This window comes from Jaculus jaculus, chromosome 9 (assembly GCF_020740685.1).
Source record: "Jaculus jaculus isolate mJacJac1 chromosome 9, mJacJac1.mat.Y.cur, whole genome shotgun sequence".
Lineage (NCBI taxonomy): Eukaryota > Metazoa > Chordata > Mammalia > Rodentia > Dipodidae > Jaculus > Jaculus jaculus.
Window position 1 is genome coordinate 124,106,770 of NC_059110.1, and position 25,954 is coordinate 124,132,723.

General features: G+C 55.8%; 2 protein-coding genes across 4 annotated transcripts in view; one reads left to right on the forward strand and one right to left on the reverse strand.

The window, feature by feature from the left end:
• The first annotated feature begins 2,864 nt into the window (after positions 1 to 2,864).
• Grin2c (glutamate ionotropic receptor NMDA type subunit 2C) lies at positions 2,865 to 16,820 on the forward strand. 2 transcript variants are annotated; one of them, XM_045159134.1, is made up of 13 exons: positions 2,865 to 3,263; positions 6,529 to 7,127; positions 7,405 to 7,519; positions 9,482 to 9,693; positions 9,818 to 9,983; positions 10,210 to 10,363; positions 12,801 to 12,926; positions 13,040 to 13,269; positions 13,604 to 13,764; positions 14,253 to 14,440; positions 14,975 to 15,207; positions 15,670 to 16,200; positions 16,282 to 16,820. In XM_045159134.1, exons 1-13 carry the CDS (start codon positions 2,865 to 2,867, stop codon positions 16,765 to 16,767), a joined length of 3,600 nt encoding a protein of 1,199 aa, XP_045015069.1. In that variant the 3' UTR covers positions 16,768 to 16,820. The 2 variants fall into 2 exon arrangements, with proteins under 2 accessions (XP_045015069.1, XP_004655214.2); XM_004655157.3 differs by having other exon boundaries at positions 15,670 to 16,820.
• A 2,350-nt stretch (positions 16,821 to 19,170) lies between these two features.
• Tmem104 (transmembrane protein 104) overlaps positions 19,171 to 25,954 on the reverse strand; it is a 73,678-nt gene continuing 66,894 nt past the window's right edge. For both annotated transcript variants that reach the window (XM_004655672.3, XM_045158607.1), the window contains exon 10: positions 19,171 to 22,710. In XM_004655672.3, the coding sequence (XP_004655729.2) occupies positions 21,950 to 22,710 (761 nt within the window). In that variant the 3' untranslated portion in view covers positions 19,171 to 21,949. The remainder of the gene's footprint in view (positions 22,711 to 25,954) is intronic.

Genomic DNA, 25,954 nt, shown 5'->3' on the forward strand with positions numbered 1-25,954 from the left:
CAACCTTGCCTCCAGGCTGACATTGACATAGGTGTCTAACATGAAGGGCAGTTTCAAGGGCACCAATATGTCAACGGTATTCCTTCCTCTGCCTTCAATCCCGTCCTTGTAGCCTGAGCTTCCACCTGGCACTTAAAGCCCCGAGTTGTTCGCTTACATCTCTCTTGTCAGTGATAGTACCTCGCTGCTCTCATCAGCAACTTCTGCCTTTTATGTGAATGAGTGCTTGATCTTTAGTTAAAATCAGGACTTGCTGGGAGCTTGAGGTGGCTAAAGAGGTCAGGGTATGGTGGAAAGAGAAATAAGACAAGGAAGAGGGGTTTGGAGGGTCCTAGTGACAGCCTGCTGGTTCTGTGGCTTTTCCTGGAATTCCTGGAAGGCAAGAGAACATGTCTCACTCATGTTGATAGTTCCCCACCCAGTGCCTCGCTCACAGAAAGATGCTTAGTACACACTGGGCCACGTTGCTTTTTTCAAATTGTTTGTTTGTTTTTTGGGGGTAGAGTTTCACTCTAGCTCAGGCTGACTGGAATTCACTATATAGTCTCAGGGTGGCCTCGAACTTGTGGTGATCCTCCTACCTCTGCCTCCCTAGTGCTAGGATTAAAGGCGTGAGCCACCATGACCTGCTTGAATATTTCTATTTGTTTATTTATTTGAAAAAGTAAGAGAAAGAGGGAGAGAGAGAGAGAGAGATAGAGAATGGATGTACCAGGGTATCTAGCCACTGCAAACAAACTCCAGGTGCATGGGCCACCTTTTGTATCTGGCTTATGTGGGTATTGGGGAATTGAACCTGGGTCCTTAGGCTTTGCAGGGGAGCACCTTAATTGCTAAGCCATCTCTCCAGCCCCCTTTTTTGAGGTAGGGTCTTGCTCTAGCCCGGGCTAACCTGGAATTCACTATATCGTCTCAGGATGGCCATGAACTCACGGCAGTCCTCCTTCCTCTGCCTCCTGAGCACTGGGATTAAAGACATGAGCCACAATGCCTGGCTGCTTTCTTCTTTTTTAAAGGTAGGATTTCATTGTAGCCCAGGCTGACCTGGAATTTACTCTGTAGCCCAGACTGGCACTGAACTCACGGGGGCCCTCCTACCTCTGCCTCCTGGGTGCTAGGATTAAAGGAACACATCCCCCCCCCCCCACCCAGGCATGTTGCTGAGCTGTCCCTTTAGTGGTCTTCCTCTAGAAGGATCCTTTCAGCAAGGGTGGGAGAAGAGAAAGTTTCCTGCATGCTGCCTGGTGAATTCATGCATTTCCCTACCCATGCAGTGTTGTGTAAGAAATTAGACTGAGGGCTGGAGAGATAGCTTAGTGGTTAAGCGCTTGCCTGTGAAGACTAAGGACCCCAGTTCGAGGCTCGGTTCCCCAGGTCCCACGTTAGCCAGATGCACAAGGGGGTGCACGCATCTGGAGTTCGTTTGCAGAGGCTGGAAGCCCTGGCGCGCCCATTCTCTCTCTCTCCCTCTATCTGTCTTTCTCTCTGTGTCTGTCGCTCTCAAATAAATTAAAAAAAAAAAAAAAAGAATTCCATTAAAAAAAAAAGAAAGAAATTAGACTGAGCAAAAGGAGCCTGTAACAAGGACTAGTAAGAAAGCTAGAGTCACCCACCCCGGCGGCTCCTGAGCCCGTCCTGAGAGCATCTGCCTTTCAGATGCCCGTGTCTGGGCAGGAGTGTTGGCAATTGTTTGGGTGCACATTATCCAGAGGGCCTAAAGTGGCAGGGCCACCCTGACCCCTCCCTTGGCTCTCTTTTGGGGAGAGCTTTGGTGAAGGGTGTCATGAAGATGGAGAAGGTGGCAAAACTGGGGCTGTGTGCTACATCAGCAAGTGCCCAGGAGCCACGTTACTCTCACCCTCTTGGCTCCTGGTCCTGATCCAGGACGCTGAGTGACAGGGATGCACGCGGACCCGCGCCGTCAGCGGGATGGGAGCAGTGGGGCCTGTGACACCTGGGGGATTCAGGTGTCCTGAGCCTGCCTCGGAGGGCTGTTCCTCCTTGCCTGAGCCCGTCCAGGGGAGGGTGACAATGATGTCAGTGCTTGGGAGGAGCCACTCATGGACCGGCTTCGTGGTAAGCAGGGCAGCCCGAGCAGTAGTATATATTCCGAGGAGGGCAGATGCAAGATCCAGCAGTAGAGGGGACGGGGGCATGTGGCTGTCACAGACCTTTCTTCACCAGGTGAAGGGTCTGTTTCCTATGGGATAAAACCACTAACAGCAGTGAATAATGAGTTCATGAATGTGGTTCAGAGAAGCTAATTGACTTCTCAAAGATTATATAGTTAGTAAGTGATGGACTGGGGATTCGAACTCAGGTCAGTCCACCTCAACTCCATACACTTGAACACTAGATTCGCATTTCAGTGTTTTTTTTTTTTTTTTTTTTTTTTTTGAGGTAGGGTCTTGCTGTACCCCAGGCTGACTTGGCGTTCACTATGTAGTCTCAGGGTGGCCTTGAACTCACAGTGATCCTCCTACCTCTGCCTCCCGAGTGCTGGAATTAAAGACTTGCACCACCACACCCACCCCTTCCAGAGCTCTTCTCTAAGGCTGAGCCCAGAGGACTGGGTGGGGAGAGGTCTGAGCTTTCTAGTTAAGGGTACAAGGGTCCTGTTCACAGAACGGGATTGCAAACCTTTTCCTGACTTCCTTTCTCCCCAGTCCTTGCTTCTCTGAGGTGCCCTGGGGATGCTCAACTAACGTGTCTTTTTCTCCGTGTCTTTGTCTGCCACTCCTGTGGGAAGAGGCTTTTCTCTTCTCTGTCCTGTGTATGTGTGTCCCTTAACTCTGACCCTCACCTTCTGTCTATCTATCTGTCTGTGCCTGTCCTGGTCTCTCTGTAGGGTTCCTTCAGTGGAAATGGGTGGAGCCCTGGGGTCCGCTCTGCTGCTCACCTCACTCCTCGGTGCCTGGGCAGGGCCAGGCCCAGGGCAGGGCGAGCAGGCAGTGACAGTGGCCGTAGTGTTCGGTAGCTCAGGGCCACTGCAGGCCCAGGCCCCTGCTCGTCTCACCCCGCAGAACTTCCTGGACCTGCCCTTGGAGATCCGGCCACTCACTGTTGGAGTCAACAACACCAATCCCAGCAGCCTCCTCACCCAGATCTGTGGGCTCCTGGGTGCAGCCCGTGTCCACGGCATCGTTTTCGAGGACAATGTGGACACCGAGGCCGTGGCTCAGCTCCTGGACTTCATCTCCTCCCAGACTCACGTGCCCATCCTCAGCATCAGTGGGGGCTCTGCTGTGGTCCTCACCCCCAAGGTGCCTATTGAAACTTTTTTAAAATTATTTATTTATTTATTTTTAAATTATTTATTTATTTCTGGGCTGGAGGGATGGCTTAGCGGTTTAGGCACTTGCCAGCAAAGCCAAAGGATCCAGGTTTGATTCCCCAGTACCCATGTAAGCTAGATGCACAATGAGATGCATGCATCTGGAGTTCATTTGCAGCAGTTGGAGACCCTGGTGTGCCCATTCTCTCTCTCTTTATCTGCCTTTCTCTAAAATAAATAAATGTTTAACAAAAATATTTATTTGTAAGCAGAGAGGGAGAGAGAATATGAATGAGAATGGCCATACCAGGGCTTCGTGTCACTACAAATGAACTGCCACACTGTGCATTTGGCTTTATTTGGGTACTAGGGAATCAAACCCAGGCCATCAGGCTTTACAAGGAAGTGCCTTTAACTGCTGAGCAATCTCTGAAGCCCTTTAAAAAAGGCATTTTATTTGTTATTTATTTCTTTGAGAGGGAGAGAGAGAATATGGACAAGCTAAGGCCTCTTATCACTACAAACTCCAGATGTATGCGCCACTTTGTGCACCTGGCTTCATGTGGGCATTGGGGAATCGAACCCCGAACAGTCTGGCTTTGCAAGCAGCATCTTTAGTGGCTGAATCATGTCCCCAGCTCCCTATCCAAACTCTTGTTCTCTCTTCCCTGGAGCCCAGAGCTGGTCTGAGGCTGGAGACTAGGCTTGACCAGGACAAGGGAGTGGCTCTGGTCCTGGGAAGCTGGGACAGGGCAGGAGGTGGGCTGAAGGTATCGCTTGTGAGAAGGGAGATAAGAAGCTAGGTCACTGTTCCAGGAGTAAGGAAGGCAAACCAAAAGAAAAAAAAAAAAGTCACTCTCTATTAGTTTTTCAACTTTGGGTGTTCCCAGGAGAAAAGTCTCACACACAGCCACCTGAAGGACAAGTATGTGGAAGTTTTCAGAAAGGGTGCTTCACAGGGGCTCATTTGGATAGGGCATTGGTCAGAGATGGTCTTTCAAGATGTGACGCTTATGCTGAGACAGGAGGTTAAAGGGCAGTTGGGACGGATTGGGGGGTGTTGGAGAGACGCAGGTTCAAGAGCTGGGGGTGAGGTTCACAGCTTTTCAGGAGCAGAGAGAAGCCTGGAGACGGAGGTGGGCTCCAGCACTTGGGAAGCATTTGGTTTTCCTCGAAGTAAGTGGGTATCTGAAGGAGGCACTGAGGTCCAAAGTTGATTCAGTTTTTAGTTTTGGGCTATTTTATGATAGAGGCTTTTGAGCAGACATAAGAGTATAAAGAATCCAGCCAGGGTCTGGAGAAGATGGCTTAGCGGTTAAGGCACTTGCCTGCAAAGTCAAAGGACACTGGTTCTAGTTCCCAGGACCCACGTAAGCCAGATGCACAAGGTGGTGCATGCATCTGGAGTTCATTTACAGTGGCTAGAGGCCCTGGCATGCCCAGTCTCTTTCTACCTCTATCCCAAATAAATTAAAAAAAAAAAAAAAGAATCCAGCCAAGTGTGGTGGTACGCACCTTTAATCCCAGCACTCAGGAGACAGAGGTAGGAGGATTGCCATGAGTTCAAGGCCACACCGTGAGACTATATAGTTAATTCCAGGTCAGCCTGAACCAGTGTGAGACCCTACCTTGAAAAAACAACAACAACAAAAAAGAGTGTAAAGAATTCTGATCAACCTGTCTGGCCCATGCATGTCCCCACCTATTTCTCTGCTCTGTTAAACTGAAGTAAAAGTCCAGACATATGGGGTGTGGTGATACACGCCTTTAATCCCAGCTCAGGAGACCAAGGTAGGAGGATATCTGTGAGTTCTAGGCCAGGCTGAGATTACATAGTGAATTCCAGGTCAGCCTGGACTAGAGTGAGACTCTACTTTGAAAAACCAAACCAACAACAAAAAAGTCCAGACATCTCATGATCCCACACATAAATATTTCAGTATATGTCTCTAGCAGATGAAGGCTTAAAAATATAAAGCCATTATTCATTATTATGTTTAAAACATAATAAAACTTCTTCAACCTCATCCAATATCCAGCCAGTGCCCACATTTCCCAATCGTCTCATAAATGTCACAAATGTTTATTTTTAAGTCTGTTTGCTTGGGCTCAGGAGCCAAATGAGGGTCACATTTGGTGACTGGTGACTGGATTTCCAAGTCTCCACGTTCATCATATTCCATCTCTCCCTCTCTTGACTGCAAGGTGTCTGCTGAAGAAACTGGGTTGTCTGAACTGTAGTGTTAGCCTTTATCAAAAAAAAAACAACAAAAAAAAACAACAAGCTGGGCGTGGTGGCGCAAGCCTTTAATTCCAGCACTCAGGAGGCAGAGGTAGGAGGTTCACTGTGAGTTCGAGGCCACTCTGAGACTCCATAGTGAATTCCAGGTCAGCCTGAGCCAGAGTGAGACCCTACCTTGAAACAAACAAGCAAAGAAAACAACAAGCAAGCAAGCAAGCAAACCAAAGGTTGGGAGGGTGGCAGGGAAGTGGCATCTCGAAGGGGCTCTGTTGGTCCCAGGGAGCTCACCCCTAAGGAGAGGACTGTGGTAGCCCAAGCTGGCAGTGCCTGCGGGCTCTGGGGCCAACAATGGTGAACTTTCTCACTCCCAGGGAGTTGGGCAGGGCACTGCTTTTCTAGTTACCTCTGCTGGGCACCAGCTGGCAGGCCCACGTTCGCAGTTCTCACTGTGATTGCAATAATAATAAAAAACAATAATAGAGACGCCTAGAGTGGCAACTCTGAGACTCATCTTCAAAGTGGTGGGCTCCAGAAAAACTGGAGGCGCTTGCTCACAGTGCAGGGTGCAGTTTGAGTATCTGCTTTTTTGAGGCAGGGTCTCACTCTGTTCCAGGCTGACCTGGAATTCACTATGTAGCCTCAGGGTGGCCTCGAACTCACAGCGATCCTCCTACCCCTGCCTCCCGAGTGCCGGGATTAAAGGCGTGCGCAACCTCGCGGGGCTGACAGTATGTGCATTTCTAACACGCTCTCAGAGGGTGGTCGGTGGTCCAGTCCAGGCAGGTGGGGCCGGGGGAGGGGGGTGGGGGGGGGAGCCTGCGTACTTTGCAAAGCTGCCTAGGTGATTCCAATGAGCTGCAAGGTAGGGGTGGTCTCGGGATTGCCCGGTCTTCCTCCCGAGCTCGGGAGCTGGAGGGGCGGGGTGACAGGTGGAAGGGGAGCTGGATGGAAGGGGAGCTGGAGGAGGCTAGGCCGGCCCCGCCCCTGACCTGGCCCACGGCCCCGCCCCCAGGAGCCGGGCTCCGCCTTCCTGCAGCTGGGCGTGTCCCTGGAGCAGCAGCTGCAGGTGCTGTTCAAGGTGCTGGAGGAGTACGACTGGAGCGCGTTCGCCGTCATCACCAGCCTGCACCCGGGCCACGCGCTCTTCCTGGAGGGCGTGCGCGCCGTCGCCGACGCCAGCTACCTGAGCTGGCGGCTGCTGGACGTGCTCACGCTGGAGCTGGGCCCCGGCGGGCCCCGCGCGCGCACGCAGCGCCTGCTGCGCCAGGTGGACGCGCCCGTGCTGGTGGCCTACTGCTCGCGCGAGGAGGCCGAGGTGCTCTTCGCCGAGGCGGCGCAGGCCGGCCTGGTGGGGCCCGGGCACGTGTGGCTGGTGCCCAACCTGGCGCTGGGCAGCACCGACGCCCCCCCTGCCGCCTTCCCCGTGGGCCTCATCAGCGTCGTCACCGAGAGCTGGCGCCTCAGCCTGCGCCAGAAGGTCCGTGACGGTGTGGCTATCCTGGCACTGGGTGCCCACGGATACCGACGTCAGCACGGTGCCCTGCCTGCCCCGGCTGGGAACTGTCACAGCCATCCCGGGCCCGTCAGTCCTGCCCGGGAGGCCTTCTACAGGTGGGCACCTCTCCACACATAGAGGGGACCTGGGTGGCAGTTTGGGCTTCCCGGCCCCATCTCTTACAAGCATGTACTTGGGGCCACGTTACTGCATCTCTCTGGGCTTCAGTATTAGTATCTGAAAAAGAAGCAGGTGTCGGGGCGTGTGGCAAAGATCGCGGGATCGATCCACAGCAGATGCCCCTGTTATTAGTGCTGGTGGTGGTGCTGGGGTATTTCAGGCACAGCCTGATGCTGAAATACAGGGGCACTCTGGCATGTCTCCCTCTCACAGGCACTTACTGAATGTCACCTGGGAGGGCCGAGACTTCTCCTTCAGCCCTGGTGGGTACCTGGTCCGGCCCTCCATGGTTGTGATCGCCCTCAACCGGCACCGCCTCTGGGAGATGGTGAGAAGGGGGTGAGCCCGGGACCCATGCTTTCCTCTTCCCGCCTCTCTGACCCCCACAGCCGAGTCGTGCCCCTCTGGCCCTTATCCAACCCTTCATGTTCCAGTTCTCACCTGCAGCTTCCTGTCCCGGGAAGTCTTCCAGGCCCACCTCCAGCACAGTTCAGGTGCCCCTGCTCTGGGCTCCCATATCACCCTGACTTTCTTGCACTACCGAGTTTCTGGAACATTTCAGTCACATAGTCTGTCCCTGGAGGAGTGACCTACGTCTGTGCTGGCCAGCCAGACATGTCAACAAGTAGGATATGGAGATCAGAGCCTGAGTAAATACGTGTGCCAAACAGCTTGGGGGCTGGGTGTGGTGGTGCACACCGATATAATCCCAGGGCTTGGCCGGAAGGTCAGTGCAAATTTGAGCCCAACCTGACCTACATAGTAAGTTCCCAGGCCAGTAGGGATACACGGCAAGGCTGCTTCACCTGTACCCCACCAACCCCAAAGAAAATCCCAAAAACGGTAGTAGAGAGGAGGGGCAGGAATGAACTCTACTTCCAAAGGAAGAAACTGGGGAAAGCATTCTGGAAGATGGGCTGTTCAAGTTGAGCTGTGGAAGATTTGAGCAAGTAGCATAACAGGAAGGCATGTTAGCTTGGCACAGACAGAGGGTGGTTGTTCTGCATTTATCTATTTAATTTTTAAATTTATTCTATTCTTTGTTTTATTTTTATTTATTTGAGAGCGACAGAAAGAGGCAGATAGATAGAGAATGGGCCTGTCAGGGCCTCCAGTCACTGCAAACGAACTCCAGAACCCCCCTGTGCATCTGGCTTACGTGGGTCTATGGGTCTATGGGGAATTGAGCCTTGAACTGGGGTCCTTAGGCTTCACAGGCAAGCGGTTAACCGCTAAGGCAACTCTCCAGCCCAATTTTTATTTATTTATTTGAGAGCAACAGACAGAGGAAGACGTAGAAAGATAGAGAATGGGTGCACAAGGGCTTCCAGCCACTGCAAACGAACTCCAGAGGCATGCACCCCCTTTTGCATCTGGGGTTCAAGGTCCTTAGGCTTCACAGGTAAGTGCTTAACCACTAAGCCATCTCTCCAGCCCAATTTTTATTTATTTATTTGAGAGCAACAGACAGAGGAAGAGGTAGATAGATAGAGAATGGGTGCACCAGGGCTTCCAGCCACTGCAAACGAACTCCAGAAGCATGTGCCCCCCTTTGCATCTGGCTTACATGGGTTCAAGGTCCTCAGGCTTCACAGGTGAGCGCTTAACCGCTAAGCCATCTCTCCAGCCAGCCCCAGAGGAGGGGTGGTGGTGGTGCTGCTGCTGCTTCCTCCTCCTCCTCCTCCTTCTCTTTCTTCTTCTTCTTTTGTTGATTTTTTGAGGTGGGGGTCTCACTCTAGCTCAGGCTGACCTGGAATTCACTGTGTAGTCTCAGGGTGGCCTCGAACTCATGGCGATCCTCCTACCTCTGCCTCCAGAGTTCTGGGATTAAAGGCGTGCGCCACCATGCCCGGCTAAGGGTGGTTATTCTTAAGTGACGTGGTAGGTGGATTTGGGGGTATGGAAAGTGAGGAAGTATATTGGGGTGCTAGGGATCCATCAGACCCGAGTGTTGGCTGAAGACTTTGTGCTGAGATCATGGCGAATGGGCATGGGGAGACAGGCTCAGCCTGGGCTTTAGGCAGATGATTTGGGCCAGCATCCACGTGAGACAGTAATAGACCCCGCAGAGCCCAGGACCTGGAGGAGGCCATGAAGAACTGCCCTTGTGTCCACATTCAGTCCCCGCCCTCAATTTCCTGTTTTCCACATGTCCCAGGTCCCCGCTAATCTGTTTGTCTCACGCGTCTCTAGGGTCCTGGGTCCTGGCAGGCTAACCCCAAAGGCCCCATCTCGAGGGTGGGGGGAGCAGGACTGGAGGTCCCGAGCCAAGCCTGGTTGCCCTCTGCAGGTGGGGCGCTGGGACCATGGCGTCCTCTACATGAAATACCCGGTGTGGCCTCGCTACAGCACCACCCTGCAGCCCGTCGTGGACAGCCGGCACTTGACGGTGGCCACCCTGGAAGAGAGACCTTTTGTCATCGTAGAGAGCCCTGACCCCGGCACGGGTGGCTGCGTACCCAACACAGTGCCTTGCCGCAGGCAGAGTAACCACAGCTTCAGGTCTGGTGTGAGCCGGGCATTGCCATAGGAGGGTCAACGCTTCCCTATGTGCCAGGCTGGGAGGGCCTGAGGGCTGTGATGGGTTCTGACTGGTGATGGCCTCTTGTGGTGGCGGTGGTTGCAGCAGCAGAGACACAACCCCCTACACCAAGCTGTGTTGTAAGGGCTTCTGCATCGACATCCTCAAGAAGCTAGCCAACGTGGTCAGGTTCTCCTACGACCTGTACCTGGTGACCAACGGCAAGCACGGCAAGAGGGTGCGCGGAGTGTGGAACGGCATGATCGGCGAGGTAGGCCCGCCCTGTGTCTCCTGCCGCACCCCAGGCGTCTGTCAGGCCCTGTGGGTGTGTGCTGGGGTGGGGGAAACTGAGATGTCACCAGTGATGACCTCTGGAGCCGTTGGTATTGACAGCTGAGCTCTTGGGACCTGGGAGAGAGCAGCCAGCTCTAATGGAGGGTACTAGAAGGGAGAATGCTTCAGCCTTGGAGCTCATCCAACCCCCTCCCGGCGCCCAGGTATACTACAAGCGCGCAGACATGGCCATCGGTTCCCTCACCATCAACGAGGAGCGCTCGGAGATCGTAGACTTCTCGGTGCCCTTTGTGGAGACTGGCATCAGCGTGATGGTGGCTCGCAGCAATGGCACTGTCTCCCCCTCGGCCTTCTTGGGTGAGTCTTGGGTGGACGGTGATGAGTGTGGGGGGCATGGACAGAGATAGGGGGTCTGGGGTGAGTCCTCGAGGTCAAGTGCAGTCACCTGGAGAGTCTTGGCGGCCTAAGGAAGGCACGTGCAGTGGGAAGGGAGTGATCTCTGTATCCACGTGTTAGGGTCTGAGCCCGGGGTGGGGGGGATTCGGGAGAGTCGGGCAGGCAGTGGCATCACTGTGAGGGATGGGAGGCCAGGCTGGCAGGGGGCTGTGCTCTGGGGGCTGGACCGTGGGCTGGGGGTGAGGCACCACGGGGAGTGTGGTAGCAGCGCTAATTTCTCACTGGATTAGGAACTCGGCATTTTGGGGGCAGCCCCATTGTGTCAGGCTTGTGTTGGGATGCAGCCGTGGTCCCTCCTTTCCCAGAGAGCCCAGTTGGGAAGCGAGGTGACACTTACAGATCAAAGTGGCACAGAGAGCTGCCAGGACAGGTAGGGGGCTGAGGCAGGGCTGAGAGCTGGCTAAGCCAGAGTGCGACCCCAGCTCCACCCCCTCCTGATGGGTGGCCTTAGCAGGTCACACAGTGACTCTGAGTGGGATCCCCAGCCACAGGGAAGAGAGTTAGCCCTACTTCCCAGGGTGGCCTTCCCAGAAAAAGAGCAGGTGTTCTTGGCAACAGTGTTCTTTTTTTTTAATATTTTATTTTATTTACTTGATAGAGGGAAAGGGAGAAAAAGAGGCACGTAGAGAAAGTGAATGGGTGAGCCAGGGCCTCTAGCCACTGCAAACGAACTCCAGACACTTGTGCCCTCTTGTGCATCTTGCTTACATGGGTCCTTGGATATCAAGCTTTGCAAGTCTTTAGTTGCTAAGCAATCTCCACAGCCCCTTATTTTTTTAATTGGACTGTTTATATGTGTTTGGGTACACATAGGTGCAGGTGTACATGAAGGCCAGAGGTTGACATTGGGTGCCTTTTTCTTTTACTCTCCATCTTATTTTTATTTATTTATTTTGGCTGACCTGGAATTCACTGTTTTCCACTATGTAGTCTCAGGCTGGCTTTGAACTCACAACAATCCTCCTACCTCTGTCTCCCAAATGCTGGGATTAAAGATGTGTGCCTGGGCTGGAGAGATGGCTTAGCAGTTAAGGCATTTGCCTGCGAAGCCAAAGGATCCAGGTTTGATTCTCTAGGACCCATGTAACCTAGATTTACAAGGGGAATATGTGTCTCGAGTTTGTTTGCAGTGGCTAGAGGCCCTGGCGTGCCCATTCTCTCTCTGTCTCTCTTCTCTCTCTCTCTCTCTCTGCTTGCAAATAAATAAATCAAATTAAAAAAAAATTTAAAGGTATGTGCCACCATGCTCAGCTCCATCTTGAGACAGGGTTTCTCACTGATCCTGGAGCTCACTGACTCAGCTAGACTAGCTAGCCAGCAAGCCTTCAGGATCTGCCTCCCCAGCCCTGGGCTTACAGGTTGGCAGTACCATGCCCAGCATTTTAAGTGGCTGCTGGGACTCTGAACTCAGGTCTTCATACTTGCACGTTAAGCACTGAACTTGCTCAGCCATCTCCCCAGCCATGGTGCTTTTTTTTTTAATTCCAGGAGGCCAAGACTGGAGGAGTCTCTCCAATCTCCAGGCCTCAGTTTCCCTGTCAGAATAAGGTGTTAAGACCTGATTCCAGAGCCTCATAATACAGGTTTAAAAGACCATATCGGGCTGGAGAGATGGCTTAGCGGTGAAGCGCTTGCCTGTGAAGCCTAAGGACCCCAGTTCTAGGCTTGATTCCCCAGGACCCATGTTAGCCAGATGCACAAGGGGGTGCACGCATCTGGAGTTCGTTTGCAGTGGCTGGAGGCCTTGGCGCGCCCATTCTCTCTCCCTCTCCCTCTCTCTCTCTCTCTCTGTCACTCTCAAATAAATAAATAAAAATAACAAAAATAATTTAAAAAATAAATAAATAAAAGACCATATCCCGGGCTAGAGGGATGGCTTAGTGGTTAAGGCGTTTGCCTGCAAAGCTGAAGAACCCACGCTCCATTCCCCAGGACCCACGCTAGCCAGATGCACAAGGTGGGGCACGTGTCTGGAGTTTGTTTGCAGTGGCTGGAGGCCCTGGTGTGCCCATTCTCTCCCTCTCCCTCTTTCTCTGTGAAATAAAAAAAATATTTTACAAAAGGCCATATCCCTACGACTGGTTCAGCTGAGACTGTGAAGTCCGCAGGCACTTCTTAGGGTGTGGTGACGTGTGCAGTGCCAGGGCCGGGAGGAGGCGGCAGCCTTGGGCACTGCAGAGCCTTGCCCTCCTCTGGGACTGTGCTGCTGAGGGCCAGGGGTCCCTTGGCTTTATCTGCAGGGTGGGTGAGCCCCCTCCCAGGGCCACATATCCTGCCGCTACCTGGTAGTGCTGGGTGGGAGGGCCGGGGTCTCTGAGCCCCCTGCCTGCGTCCCCAGAGCCCTACAGCCCCGCCGTGTGGGTGATGATGTTCGTCATGTGCCTCACCGTGGTCGCCGTCACCGTCTTCGTGTTCGAGTACCTCAGCCCCGTCAGCTACAACCAGAACCTCACCAAGGGCAAGAGTGAGCTCTTCCCTGGGCCTGGGTGGGACGGCCAGGGCACAGGGTCCCTGCCAGGCTACAAACCCTTTTGTGGTGGGCCAGGAGAGCCCCAGCGTCCGCCCTTTTGTCTCCAGAGTCCGGTGGCCCGTCCTTCACCATCGGCAAGTCCGTGTGGCTGCTGTGGGCGCTGGTCTTCAACAACTCCGTGCCCATCGAGAACCCCCGGGGCACCACCAGCAAGATCATGGTCCTCGTCTGGGCCTTCTTTGCTGTCATCTTCCTTGCCAGCTACACGGCCAACCTCGCCGCCTTCATGATCCAGGAGCAGTACATCGACACGGTGTCGGGACTCAGCGACAAAAAGGTTTCTGGGTGCTGGCCCCGTGGAGGGTGGGAACAAGCCTTGCATGGGGACACACAGGACAGTCGGAGTCTGAGGCATGTGATCTGTGGCTGGAGTGGGAAGAAGCTGGGGACCTGTGGGGAGTGGGGGACGAGGCAGTGATTGTTTGGGTCCGTGGACTGAGCGGCCTTGGGTAAGTCATGCCCCCCTCCCCCATCCTCATTGCGAGTCCCCATTTGTTAACCACACGCATGGTCTGGAGCTGTGTCTGGAGTGTGCAGATCCAGCCTCGGGGGCGGGCTCTGGCTCCTAGAAGCTGGATAAAGGTACAAGTGGCTGCTCTCTCTGCCTACAGTTTCAGAGGCCTCAAGATCAGTACCCACCCTTCCGCTTTGGCACAGTGCCCAACGGCAGCACGGAGAGAAACATTCGCAGCAACTACCGAGACATGCACACTCACATGGTCAAGTTCAACCAGCGCTCTGTAGAGGACGCCCTTGCCAGCCTGAAGATGGGGTGGGTCCCCAGCCCTGCACCCTCCTCTGCCTCCAGCCTCATGTCTCCCCCAAGCGCCAGCCTTAGGCAACCCTCCCTTAGAGATCCAAGGCGAGGACACTGAAACTGGGCTGTCCTGTGGGGCTTCCGGGGAGGGGGTGAGGAGGTTTTGAGGCAAAATGGAGCTTGAAGTGAAAATGGATGTCCATCGTATCTGAGAAATGCGGCTGTGATGTTGACCTGCCGCCTTTGTCTGAGGTGTGGTGGTCTTGGTTTTAGGGGTCCAAGGGAGTGGGCGGAGGGGCTGTGCATCCTCTGGGGCAGAGTCCACTGGTCTTTTGAGGCAGGTGGGAGGGGTTCTTGCAAGGGCACCAGAGAAGGCTCCATCTGTCGTCCAGCCCTCTCCTGGTGGTGCCTAGCTTACTTGCTCAGACCCCCGTCAGGCCCCAGGTCCGTTACCCTCTCCCACCTGCGTAGTCCCTGGCCCTGAGGGCTCAGCCTGTCCCCAGGAAGCTGGATGCCTTCATCTACGACGCCGCTGTCCTCAACTACATGGCGGGCAAGGACGAGGGCTGCAAACTGGTCACCATTGGGTCTGGCAAGGTCTTTGCCACCACTGGCTATGGCATTGCCATGCAGAAGGACTCCCACTGGAAGCGGGCCATAGACCTGGCACTCCTGCAGTTCCTGGGTGATGGTGGGTGTCAATCACTTCTGGAGGGCTGGATAGGGTCCAGGGTGGTCATGGAACCTGAGGTCATCTCTGCATGCCCAGAACCTGTCTATAGGCCTCTGGGAGTGAGGTTGGGCAGCTGGGAGGCAGATATTAGGAGCAACGTGTGGTGGTCTCGTTTCCCTCGTCCTGACTTTACCTGGGTGCAGTCAAGGACCTGCCTAGTCCAGCAGGGCTTGCTAGTTTGAGTGTCCAGCCCAGCCGGCTCCAAACAAGAAGCTTTGTGTTTAGAGAGCTCCGTGTTTAGTAGATAAAACGCTGTCTGAGCTGGGCATAATGATATACGGCTATAACCCCAGCGCTTGGGAGGCTAAGACAAGAGGCTTGTGAATTTGAGGCCAGCCTAGGCTAGACACTAATACCCTGGGCTGGATTCCTGGATGGTCCCCATTGGGAACACAGAGATGCCATCCAGGCTGGAGGCAAACGTTCACGGCGTGGGGGCGGGGGGGCGTCTGCTGCGTGTGGTTCCTGAGCCTGGCGCGTCCTTTCTACCAGGAGAGACACAGAAACTGGAGACAGTGTGGCTCTCCGGGATCTGCCAGAACGAGAAGAACGAGGTCATGAGCAGCAAGCTGGACATCGACAACATGGCGGGGGTCTTCTACATGCTGCTGGTGGCCATGGGGCTGGCCCTGCTGGTCTTTGCCTGGGAACACCTGGTCTACTGGAAGCTGCGCCACTCGGTGCCCAATACATCCCAGCTGGATTTCCTGCTGGCTTTCAGCAGGGTAGGTGCCCACCTCTCCCCACACAGGCCTCAGGTTTTGTGGCAGACAAGTCATAGCCCGCTGCGGTCCCATTAGTAGGAGTGAAAAAACGCGGCCCTGGGAAGTGGGCGTGGCTTGCCAGCGAATTCGGGAGGATAATAGAACCTCTGGAGGCTCACATAATCTCATCTACAGAGCCTCACAGGGGACATTCAAATAGCTGCTTTGGGCCAGGTGTGGTGGCGCACGCCTTTAATCCCAACACTCGGGTGGCAGAGGTGGGAGGATCGTCGTGAGTTCAAGGCCACCCTGAGACTATATAATGAGTTCCAGGTCAGCCTGGAACAAAACAAAGAACAAAACACACAAAAATAGTTGCTTTTGGGACTTAAGAGGAGTGATGCTTTGGGGCAGGGCTGGGACGTCAGTGGTTGGCGCCAGGCAAGACCGCAAGGCTCGAGCCTTGTCTCCTCTGCTCTCTAGGGCATCTACAGCTGTTTCAACGGGGTGCAGAGCCTCGCCAGCCCCACGCGGCCTCCCAGTCCGGACCTGACGGCTGAGTCGGCCCAGGCCAGCGTGCTGAAGATGCTGCAGGCGGCGCGAGAGATGGTGAGCACGGCGGACGTGAGCGGCTCCCTGGACCGCGCTGCGCGCACCATCGAGAGCTGGGGCGGCAGCGGCCGCCGTGCGCCGCCCCCGCACGCCTGCCCGGGGCCTCCGCGGGCCCCGAGCCCCGGCACCTGGGCAGCGCCTGGTGCGAGCCGCACGGCGCTGGTGCGCAGGGCCCAGCAGCCGTCGGGCCGTCCCCCCGCGACGTGCAGGGCGCCTCCGCCCGGCGTCTCCCGGGTGTCAGGCGGGGCGCCGGGGCGGATCGAGCACCCCGGACGGTACCTGTGGGCCTCCGTGCGGCGTCCACTCCCAGAGCGCCACCTGTCCCCCGCGCACTGCCACTTCGGCGGCTCCTTCCCGCGGGCCCAGCGGTGCGCGCGCCCCTTCCTCCCACTCTTCCCGGAGCCTCCGGAGCCCGACGACCTGCCCCTGCTCGCGCCCGAGCAGCTGGCCCGGCGGGAGGCCCTGCTGCGCGCAGCCTGGGCCAGAGGCCCGCGTCCTCGCCACGCTTCTCTGCCCAGCTCGGTGGCCGAGGTCTTCACGCGGCCGGGGCCGTGGCCCGCCGGGTGCACCGGCCACGCTTGCGCCTGTCCCCACCGCCGGCCGGCCTGCAGGAGTTTGGGGCCGGCACCGTCTAGGCGGCTGCCGTCTTACCACGAGGCCTGCGGGGAGAGCCTAGCAGTTGCGGTGCCCGCCTGGCAGCCCCGGAAGCCCGTCTGCCTGCACGCTCAGGCCCACCTGCCGTTCTGCTGGGGCACTGCCTGCCCCCACCTCCCACCCTGTGCCAGCCACAGCTCCTGGCTCACTGGAGCCTGCGTGCCTCCAGCACACAACGGCAGGACCCTGGGGCTGAGCAAAGGCTACAGGGACAGCGGGGCGCCGGAAGAGGTCGGCAGGGGGCCCTGTGGGACACAAGGGTTCCCAGGACCCTGCACCTGGAGGCGGATCTCCAGTCTGGAGTCAGAAGTGTGAGGCGCCAGCTTTTCCCATAACTGTTCTGAGGGACTCTCTGACTGGCACTGCCAGAGGTAGGGGGCAGGCAGGCTGGGGCTTGTCTGGCGTCTGGTATGAAATCCTGGCCAAGGGGCCTCCAGTGCCGATGACATACGTCTTCGGTGGTCACCTTGGTGGCCTTGGCAAACTCGGGGCTTAATGTGAGCTGGGCTGTCGCTGCCCATACATTATACACGAAGCCCTGAAGTCAAGTCACAGAAGCTGGAAGGGCAGGATCCCAGAGCGTGCCCTGTTAGCCAATTCCTAGTCATGGCTGCAGTGGCCTTGGGGGCAGGGTCGCAGGTTGGAAAAGGAAGTTGGGGTGGGACCATCAGGTCCCTGTTCCAATGGGCTGGGATTTCTTCGCACTGGAGCATTAGGACATTAAACCAAGCTTTTACAACCCACTCGTGGTGGCTGCCTCATTCTTCATCCTGAAGGGGGCACAGCACAGCCTGTGGGTGACAGGCGCATCATTGGAGTGCCCCACACGGGACACCTGCCTACAGCAAGTGGGCTGCTCTCTCCGGGGAACTCTTAGCTTCAACTGTCTGGGATCGGGAAGTGGGACCAGGTGAGTTTGAGGGAGGGGCCATGGGCCGTGGAAGCCACTTGGTATTCAGGGCTCATTCCAATCCTCTCTAGTCCTGTACCTAATCAGTGAGCTCAGCAAGGGAGCTCTGGTGGTGATCGAGTTCATTCCTCAGTGTCCTTGTACTAGGGATGTGCTGCCCTGATTCGCTAGACCCTCCACCCCCAGCCTGACATGGACGGGGTGACAGTGGCTGTGGAAGTCGGTGTGGGTAGTCTGCCAGGCTTACCTGGGGCCTGGCTGGCTGCATTTGCCTCGTGGTCCCTGAAAGCCTGGCACCGGTGCCAGCCTGGGTCACACATGGCTCAGTCTCTCTCATGCTAACACTTCCCAGGCAAGAGAAATCTGCCTATCCGTCCAGCCTTCCATCTTCCCTCTGTGGCTTCCCCCCAACAATGACTGAGAGGCACTTGAACATCCATCCTCCCATCGTTCCAAACATGGTGAGCACTATGGGTTCGTCAGACCCTTCCCTAGCTGCTGGCTGGCCTCTACGTGTTGGGTGACAGCTGGCAGGTATTTATTCCATGTGACGGGAACTGAGGCAGGGAAGGGGTGCTGCTGACCACTGAAGTCAGCCCAGCTCTCTGCTGGTGCTTAGGACTCTGGATTTCCTCTTCAGTATCTAAAGATCCCGTTGCTTAGATGGTCCCCCCACCCCCGACCCACACCTAGAACGGGATCTCTTGGGTTTTGTCTTAGGAGAACCGCTGAAGTGTAAGGTATGATACACCTTCATCCAAGTTCAGTGTGGCCACTCCTGTCCCGCTCACCTCTGCCTTCTGGATGCTCACGGGCTGGACCTAGTCCCAGGATGGGGGGGGGGGGGGTGGAGCGGGTCAGCAACAAGTGGAGAATGAGTGCTGAGGGCAGCGCTCTGGGAACTTGATCTTGCTCAGGGCCACAGCCGTAACAGGCTTAACTTTGTGCCCCTGGTCCTTGGACCTGACTTGAGTCCTCCCATCCTCCAAGACAGGGCTTCTCTGCAGCTCCCGGGAGGCAGGCTGCAGCAGGTGAGGCTGGGAGGAGTCGAGGTCTAGGCTGCTCCGTTTGCTGCCCAAGATCATTAATAAGCGACAACTGGAAGGATTAATTAAGAGCCAAATGCAGAACTGAGCCCGCCTCTGGCTCCCAGGTGCGGACAGCCTGGTTCTCTAGGAATGGATGGAGGAGGGAAGACCTGGGGGAAGGGGCACAGGGACAGCTTCTTGTCCTGGAAGTCCTGGCTTCCTTCTCAGGGTGGAAGTGCTCTGGCTCTCCTGTACCTTCAAGGGGAAGCAGAGGGTCCGGCAGAGAAATGTGAGGCAAGAGATGTAAGGCATCCACCCCGGGACCTGATGACCGCTCCCCACCGCAATACTGCTTATTCCTTTTGCTGGAACACAGGAAGAGGCTCTGGCATTAGTCTCTCCGTGTGAAAGGCTCATGGTCTGACCTAATTCCCTCCCGCTGCTGCCCTAGCTGCTCTCTCGGCTGTCTTTAGTCGAAAGCTCATGTCCCCAACAGTGCTTTCCAGGTGAAGAGTTGGGGACAGAGCTCACAGGGCGGTGGGCTATGATCCTCCAGCCTTGCTCTTTTCTGAGGTCATGCTTCTGTTGTTTCCCAGACTAGGGAACTACAGCCAGCTCCTCTTCCCCAAGGACTTCGGGCCATTTTCCTGGTTCTTGTGGCCACGAGACTTCAACCTCATTAGGAGGCAATGAAACCCACAGGTGTCTGCAGTCTGAACTGAATCCCATTGGTCCTGGTCTATCAGTGCAGTCTTGGCTGGCAAGTGACAGGAGACAGCGTCAGCAAATAGCTTTATTGAGCACGTCTGTGCCAACACTAACCCAGTCCTCTAATCCCCATGACCTGAGATCCACAGGCACTGTTCCCTGCTTCCCAGAGGAGGGGACGGATACAGCGGGTGCCGCAAACAGGTCACAGGTCAACCTGGTCCTTACAACGAACCCAGTATGCATCTCCCTTTGAGCAGTGCCCTAGGGAGGAGGAATGGCAAGGGTCACGCGCAGCCTGGATCGTGGTCTAAGAGTCAGCTTCCCAGCAGCCTCCCTCTTCCTGAAGGCCTGGCACTGGCAGCTGTTTCCCCTCGGCTAGATTCCCAGGAGGCAGGCATGGCCTCTGCCTGTTGCTGTGGCTCTCTGGGCTCCATGCGGAGCGAACAGCTGTGTGGTCTGGGGCTTGGCCCTGTGCCTGCTGTCCGCTGCCACCCTCTTAGGCAGTGCCTCACAGCCTGTCCCTTGCCATCTGCCCTATCTACTGGCCTCAGGTGAGGAACAGGCATAGCTGCTGGCACCGGTGATGGGTAGGGAGCCAGGTGAAGATGTTCATTCCCACCTTGACCTGGTCTGCCCTCCCCTCTCCCCACAGAGCTGGCTCAGGGCGGCGAGGACGGCAGGTGCTGAGGTTAAGATCTGGCTGCGCTGTCCTCCCCATCACTCAAGACAGGGTCCCTTTGCAAGTAGAGGGAAGCCATGACCCAGCCAACCGGCCTCATATTGCTGCTACCAAGACTTGCAATTCAACGTGCGCAATGCTTACGGGGAGCCAGGGCGCCGGCAGGGTTCTCGCTTCTGTATTCTGAGCCCCTCTGGCTAACATCGGAGGCTGTGTGTGGAGGAAGGTGACCTCAAGTGACTTCTGGGAGGACAGACAGCAGGTGGAGACCAAGGAAGCCAGCAGCCAGACAGTGGTGGTGGAGAGAGCTTTGGCTTGGCACCAGCAACATGGTCACCTCAGGCCAGCTCCCTCCAGGACTGGGGTTGTCCCCACTAGGGCTTGGAGGTGGCGGTGGGGGGAGGGGATACAGCCACTACTCCACTGCTGTGCAGCTCCAGACTGTCATGTCCATCAACCCCGGCTTTATGATGCTAATAATCTTGCAGCCAAAACCTGACTGGGGGCCAGAGCCCAGGCAGGGGGATTTGCTTCGCCCTTAGGCAAGAGGGGATGTTAGGAGAGGAGGGTTGAGTACAGATGTTTCATATTCTCCGCAAACGGCAGGGCAGCTTCAGAGAGCCTGAGCGCAGGGGGGGATGGGCAGGCCCTCCTGGGAAGATGCCGGAACAGGTGGCGCACAGGTGTATTTCACGTGGGGAGGAGGCCACGAGGCCTGCTAATGTGCAACAGTGGCAAGAAGACCAGCCTCCAGGCCAGTCAACCTAGAGATTCTTTAGAGGCAGGTGGAGGGAGCTGTCTTCAGGCCCCATACTCTTCAGTGTGTCTTTATTCCCCGGGTCCTGGGACACCCGGCACTGCCATAGGTGAGACACTGAAGGAAGAGGTGGTTGGCGAAGGTTTCCTCATGAGGGCAGAGCAAGGCACTGAAATCAAGAAGGAAGGGCGGGGGCCTGAGCCCCTCCACACCACAGAGGACTGTGAGGCAAGCAGCTCTGCCTCCAGGATTGGGGGGGGGGGGAGGGAAGGGGACGAGGCCCAGGAACTGGGGCAAGCTAGGGTCAGGAAGGATCCCGAGAATACGAAGCGGAAGGCACGTTGAAGACGCAGTTCCTTAGTCACCCGCATTTCCAAGGTAGCAGGCCTGGTGGGCACATGCGTGATTGGGCAGGAGGTGCAGGGAGCCTGGCCTCCTTCATTGGGAATGGTGGTGGGCGCCCCTCTCCGGTCAGGGACCGGGAGGGTACGGAGGACACTGAGCACCCCTGGCGAGGCTCCTGAGGGGGTCATTTTAGTGTTACGAGTGCAGCATGGTAGCAAGCTGGGCTGCAGAGTGACCTTTTGCAGGCTGTGAGCTGCGGATCCCCCTGCCTGCCACATGTGCAGGGCAGCAAGCCACCATGGACGGCGATGGACAGAACTATTCTCAAGTGGCTCCAATGGGGCAGCCTGGGAGCAGAGGGTCACTTTCAGAGACCGCAAGGGCATTCCACCCAGCTTACAGGCTGTTGTGTGCCCTGTGGAAGGGATGGTTCATTTGTCTGTTGCCACAGGGCCCGTGCCCACAGCAAAGGCCCTCATGGCTCTGGTCTAGAAACCCCACTACCAATTAGCACTTTGTATTCTTGTCAACAGGACTGGCCAGGCCCTTCCTCAGGAAGGGCACTTAGTAATTCTAAGGCCTGGCAGGAAGGAGGGACCTGCCTGTCACAGGCAGGTAAGGTTAGGATGGTCACGGTCTGGGACTCACCTTTGAAGAGGCAGGAGTTGTAAGTGGACAGACAGACAGGGCTGGGGAGGGAAGATGAGGGGACACGGGTCTGGTATAAATAGTGACAGTGCCAGCACTGTGTCGCCCACCAAATGGAGGAAGGAGCCAGCCTCCAGTGGCTGGGGGTGCAGGAGCGTGTACAAAACAGAAGGGGTGTGGCTTGGAACTTGGGAATGGCCACATGCTACCCCAGGCCAGAGGGCTGCCCTGGTGGGTGAGGGGCCAGGTGGGGCAAAGTCCTGGGTAGGGAGAAGACAAAAGCTGGCGATGCGGAAGGTCCTCTCTTGACAGTCCCGGCCTCGCCCGCCAATGGACACCTGGGTCCAGGCAGCCAAATGCTAGTCTGGGGCGGGGAGCTTAGGCCTCCTAGCTTTCTTGTCGCCAGGAGAGTCCTGCCATCAGAGCTTAGTCTCAGTGAGCACAATGTTGGCTGTGACGAAGAGGAAACAGGAGAAGGCCCACAGGAGCACAAAGCCCACCCAGAAGGTGTGGCGGAATGGAGACCGATGCTTGTTGACGGTCCCGTAGCCGAAGGCCAGCCGGGTGTCCCTGCGAGAGAGGAACACGAGGAAGGCGGGGATGACGTACTGGATTCCAGTGCCTGCGTAGGCCCCTGTGATACCCACCAGGGACTCCAGGTCATGAGTGCAGAAGGCCACCAGTATTGGGGGTACCAGGGTGATGGTGGGGAATACGACGCGGTCCACCACCCACGGGTACGTGCCGCCCTCGCGGTGGAAGAGCGTCTTCCAGTTGTTGCGCAGGGTCACGGCGATGATGGGGAAGTTGGTGCTGATGGTGAAGACGGGGAAGAGGCCCAGGAAGAAGCAGACGGGGGCCAGGCCCAGGATGTCGCAGCGTGCAAAGTTGAGCGCGTACATGTCCATGAGGCTGTCGCTGCGGAAGCAGAAGATGGCGGTGAAGGACAGGAGGCCGTAGAAGGCGAGGATCAGCGCGTAGTCCAGGAGCACCAGGCTCGTGAGGTGGCGCTTGGAGGAGATGGGCGTGATGAGGGACGGCAGGGAGTGCTGGCACATGAAGGAGTAGACGCACACCCCAAACAGGTTCCGGATGCCCGCGAAGTTGGCCAGGGGTGGGTGCCCCTCCCCTTGCCCGTTGCCAATGCGTATCAGGGCCAGCACGATCATGATGGCAAATGCTGAAAAACATGAAGGACGTCAGCTAGCGAGGGTGAGGCAACCTTCAAATGTGTTTATGTGACTCCAAAACCATGTGGAGACAGGACACCAGTGGCTGCCGAGCTTATGACTGCCCATGTCTGTGACCTGTTCTTTTTAAAAATATTTTAATTAATTAATTTATTTGAGAGAGAAAGAGGGAAGGAGGAAAAGAGAAAGAGAGAGGGAGACAGAATGAACGGGCGCACCAGGGCTTTCAGCCATTGCAAACGAATTCCAGATGCATGCACCACCTTGTGCAGCTGGCTTATGTGGGTCCTGGGGAATTGAACTGAGGTCCTTTGGCTTTGCAAGCAAGTACCTTAAGCCACCCCCCCCCCCACACACACCGTGTCTTATTCTTATCACACTCAGGTCTTGGCAGCAGGACCAGGCACGACCCAGAGAAAGGAGATGCTGATGTGAGCAGCAGGGGCCACCAGCTCGCTCCACAGTGCCCAGGGTTCTCTGTCAGCCTGGGCCAGCACAGACGGCCCATCCTGCTCCTGTGGTTTGGGTGTGTGACTGCAGAGCTGGGGGCTAGAACAGGAGGGTGAAAGGGCACAACCTACTTAGGAGGAGACACCCTCCTGGGCAGTGTGTGGAGGGGAAGAGTGCTGGCAGTCCTGTGCGGAGCTTGGCACGCAGGTCTGCAGCAGGTGGAAAGTGATGGGGGAGTGGCACTCTAGGGAAGAAACAGCAGCAAGGAGCATTGGGGCACATGGGCGAGTCTCAAGGCACCCAGGATGAATGTTAATGGCCCCCGACTGTTAACCTAGGCTTGCACCACAATGAGGGGACCTGTGACCCCATCTGTCCAGAGCACTCAGGTTCCACAGTGAAGGAGACTGTGTGGTTTCATCTCGTAGTTTTGGACCATGGGCCTCCTCTGGGGGTCTTCCACCTGGAGGCTGGCTCACTGGCTTGTCCTTTAAAACTCAAAACCCTGAAGATGGTGGTGGGGGGGGGGGACGGGAAACCTACATACAGAAGGCTTCTGGAACAATGGTGCAGCCAGTGGACGAATGTTCCTGACATGTCCACAAAAGATGGTATTTCTACATCTTTCTGAGTCTCTCTGGTTTCTGACAACCGCTATACACATTACCTGGGACAGCCACCACTGACTACTCCACACCGAGACCACAGTCCCTCCTCCATGTGGAACTCGCAACCTCTGATAAAACCACAGGGCCATATGATACTTGCTGGTGAGCAGTGGGCCAGAAGAGACCAGTGTGCTCCTGTCTGCGGGCCCCATCAGAGCTCTTCCTGGGGTACAAAGCTGCAGGACCCATTTAGGCCATGGCTTACTCTTCAGCTCCTGGGAGGGGGAGGTCATTCTGCTGGGACCCACAGAAAACCAGGCCAGTATCTTCCCACCATGACATTTGGTGTGGGATGGAAATGTTAATTTTAGTCACAAGTGCCCAACATGGCTGGGGACAGGAGGAGAGGAGGGGAGCCTATGAAAATTGCCAATAAAGATGGTGACTTGGGCTGGAGAGATGGCTTAGCGGTTAAGTGCTTGCCTGTGAAGCCTAAGGACCCCGGTTCGAGGCTGGACTCCCCAGGACCCACGTTAGCCAGATGCACAAGGGGGCGCACACATCTGGAGTTCGTTAGCAGAGGCTGGAGGCCCTGACACACCCATTCTCTCTCTCTCTATCTGTCTCTTTCTCTCGCTGTTGCTCTCAAATAAGTAAATAAAAATAAATGAAAAAAAAATTTAAAAATGGTGACTTGTTTCTGCCTCACACAGCTGCTCAGTCCCAGGGCTCCTGCTGCCCCAGGGTCTGTGGCAAATCTTCCCAGTCCCAGGGAAGCAGTGATCTTGTTCCACACTGAGTCTCAGCCCAAGACCCAGGATTGAGGCTCATCCCAGAGGTTCCTGGGGTAGGTTCAGGGGTGTACATGGCAGAAGTGTGCAAGGTACCTCCCACTCTGCAGGAGAGATGCTGGGGAACGATGTATGAGGGGGACCTGCTGGGCAGCTGAGGGTGGTACCGTGTGCACCTGTGAGGGCACCAGAGCTGGTGGATCATGGCTTAGGATGCTTAGTAGCCAGTTATTCAGGAGGCTATAGTGGCCGCTGTGTCATTTAGGCAGGACACTGGGTCAGGGTGAAGGAAACAGCCCTTGCAAAGTAAGATTCAAATCCCGCTCTGCCACCGCTGTTTGGGATGCCACTTGTGACCTGGCCTTGTTCCCGGGCTCTGGCCATGGCCAGCATGAATCTGGAAAGAGGCCAGCAGAGAAATCCTCCAGCTGTCTGATGCCCAACCTTGGCCCCGGGCCCCTGGGTTCTCTGAGCGGGCAGGAAGAGGCTGGCTGTCAAGATGCGTGTACCTCATTACTGGCTCAGGCTCAGACACTGGCAAGTGCTTCTCTGTTCATCTTCTTCCCCGTCTTAAGTCTCCACAAGGCTGTGGGCAGAAACCAGCTTAACTGTTCAGGAGGATGTCTGGAAACCCTCCACTGGGGCTTTCTTTCCTTACTGCAAATAAGCCAAAGAAAGAAGCCACAGCCAAAGTGATGACACTTTATAGAGCACGTGGCTACATGTCCCTGATATACACCTACACTGAATCTCTATGTTGATGAGGATGTAGGGATTTTTCTAGAACTTTCAGGATGACCTACAAAGCTGTGGTTAAGGGTGACAAGACTTGCCCCACAATCCTCTAGCCATAGCCAGTTTATCTGCTAATCTATTATGTACATTACTACCCATCTTATTCTCTTAAAACTTTTTCATCAAAAAGTCGACCAGCAGGCTGGAGAGATGGCTTAACAGTTAAGTGCTTGCCTGTGAAGCCTAAGGACCCCAGTTCGAGGCTGGATTCCCCAGAACTCACGTAAGCCAGATGCTTAAGAGGGAGCATGTGTCTGGAGTTCATCTGCAGCGGCTGGAGGCACTGGCACACCCATTCTCTCTCTCTCCCCCTCTTTCTTTGTCAAATAAATAAACCAAAATAAAAATAAAAATACATAGAAGAAAGTCTACCTGCTAGGTGGGCCTGGTAATGCAGGGCCACCATCTCAGTTACACAGGAGGCTGAGGCAGGAAGACTGAAAAGTCAAGGGCAGTCGCATTACACTGTGACGTCAAGGACATCTGAGGGACAGCCTCAGCTAAGCCCAAAGCCCCTTGGGCTCCTTGCCACCTTGTGGACACTTGGGCAGCACTGTCCCCTAAGAACAGAGAAGGAAGGAAAGCATGGT

Coding starts and splice junctions, on each gene's coding strand:
- Grin2c (XM_004655157.3), top strand. CDS start 2,865: ATGGGTGGAGCCCTGGGGTCCGCTCTGCTGCTCACCTCACTCCTCGGT. Junction 12,927..13,039: donor GAACCTCACCAAGGGCAAGA/GTGAGCTCTTCC, acceptor TTTTGTCTCCAG/AGTCCGGTGGCCCGTCCTTC. Junction 13,765..14,252: donor CTTGCCAGCCTGAAGATGGG/GTGGGTCCCCAG, acceptor GCCTGTCCCCAG/GAAGCTGGATGCCTTCATCT.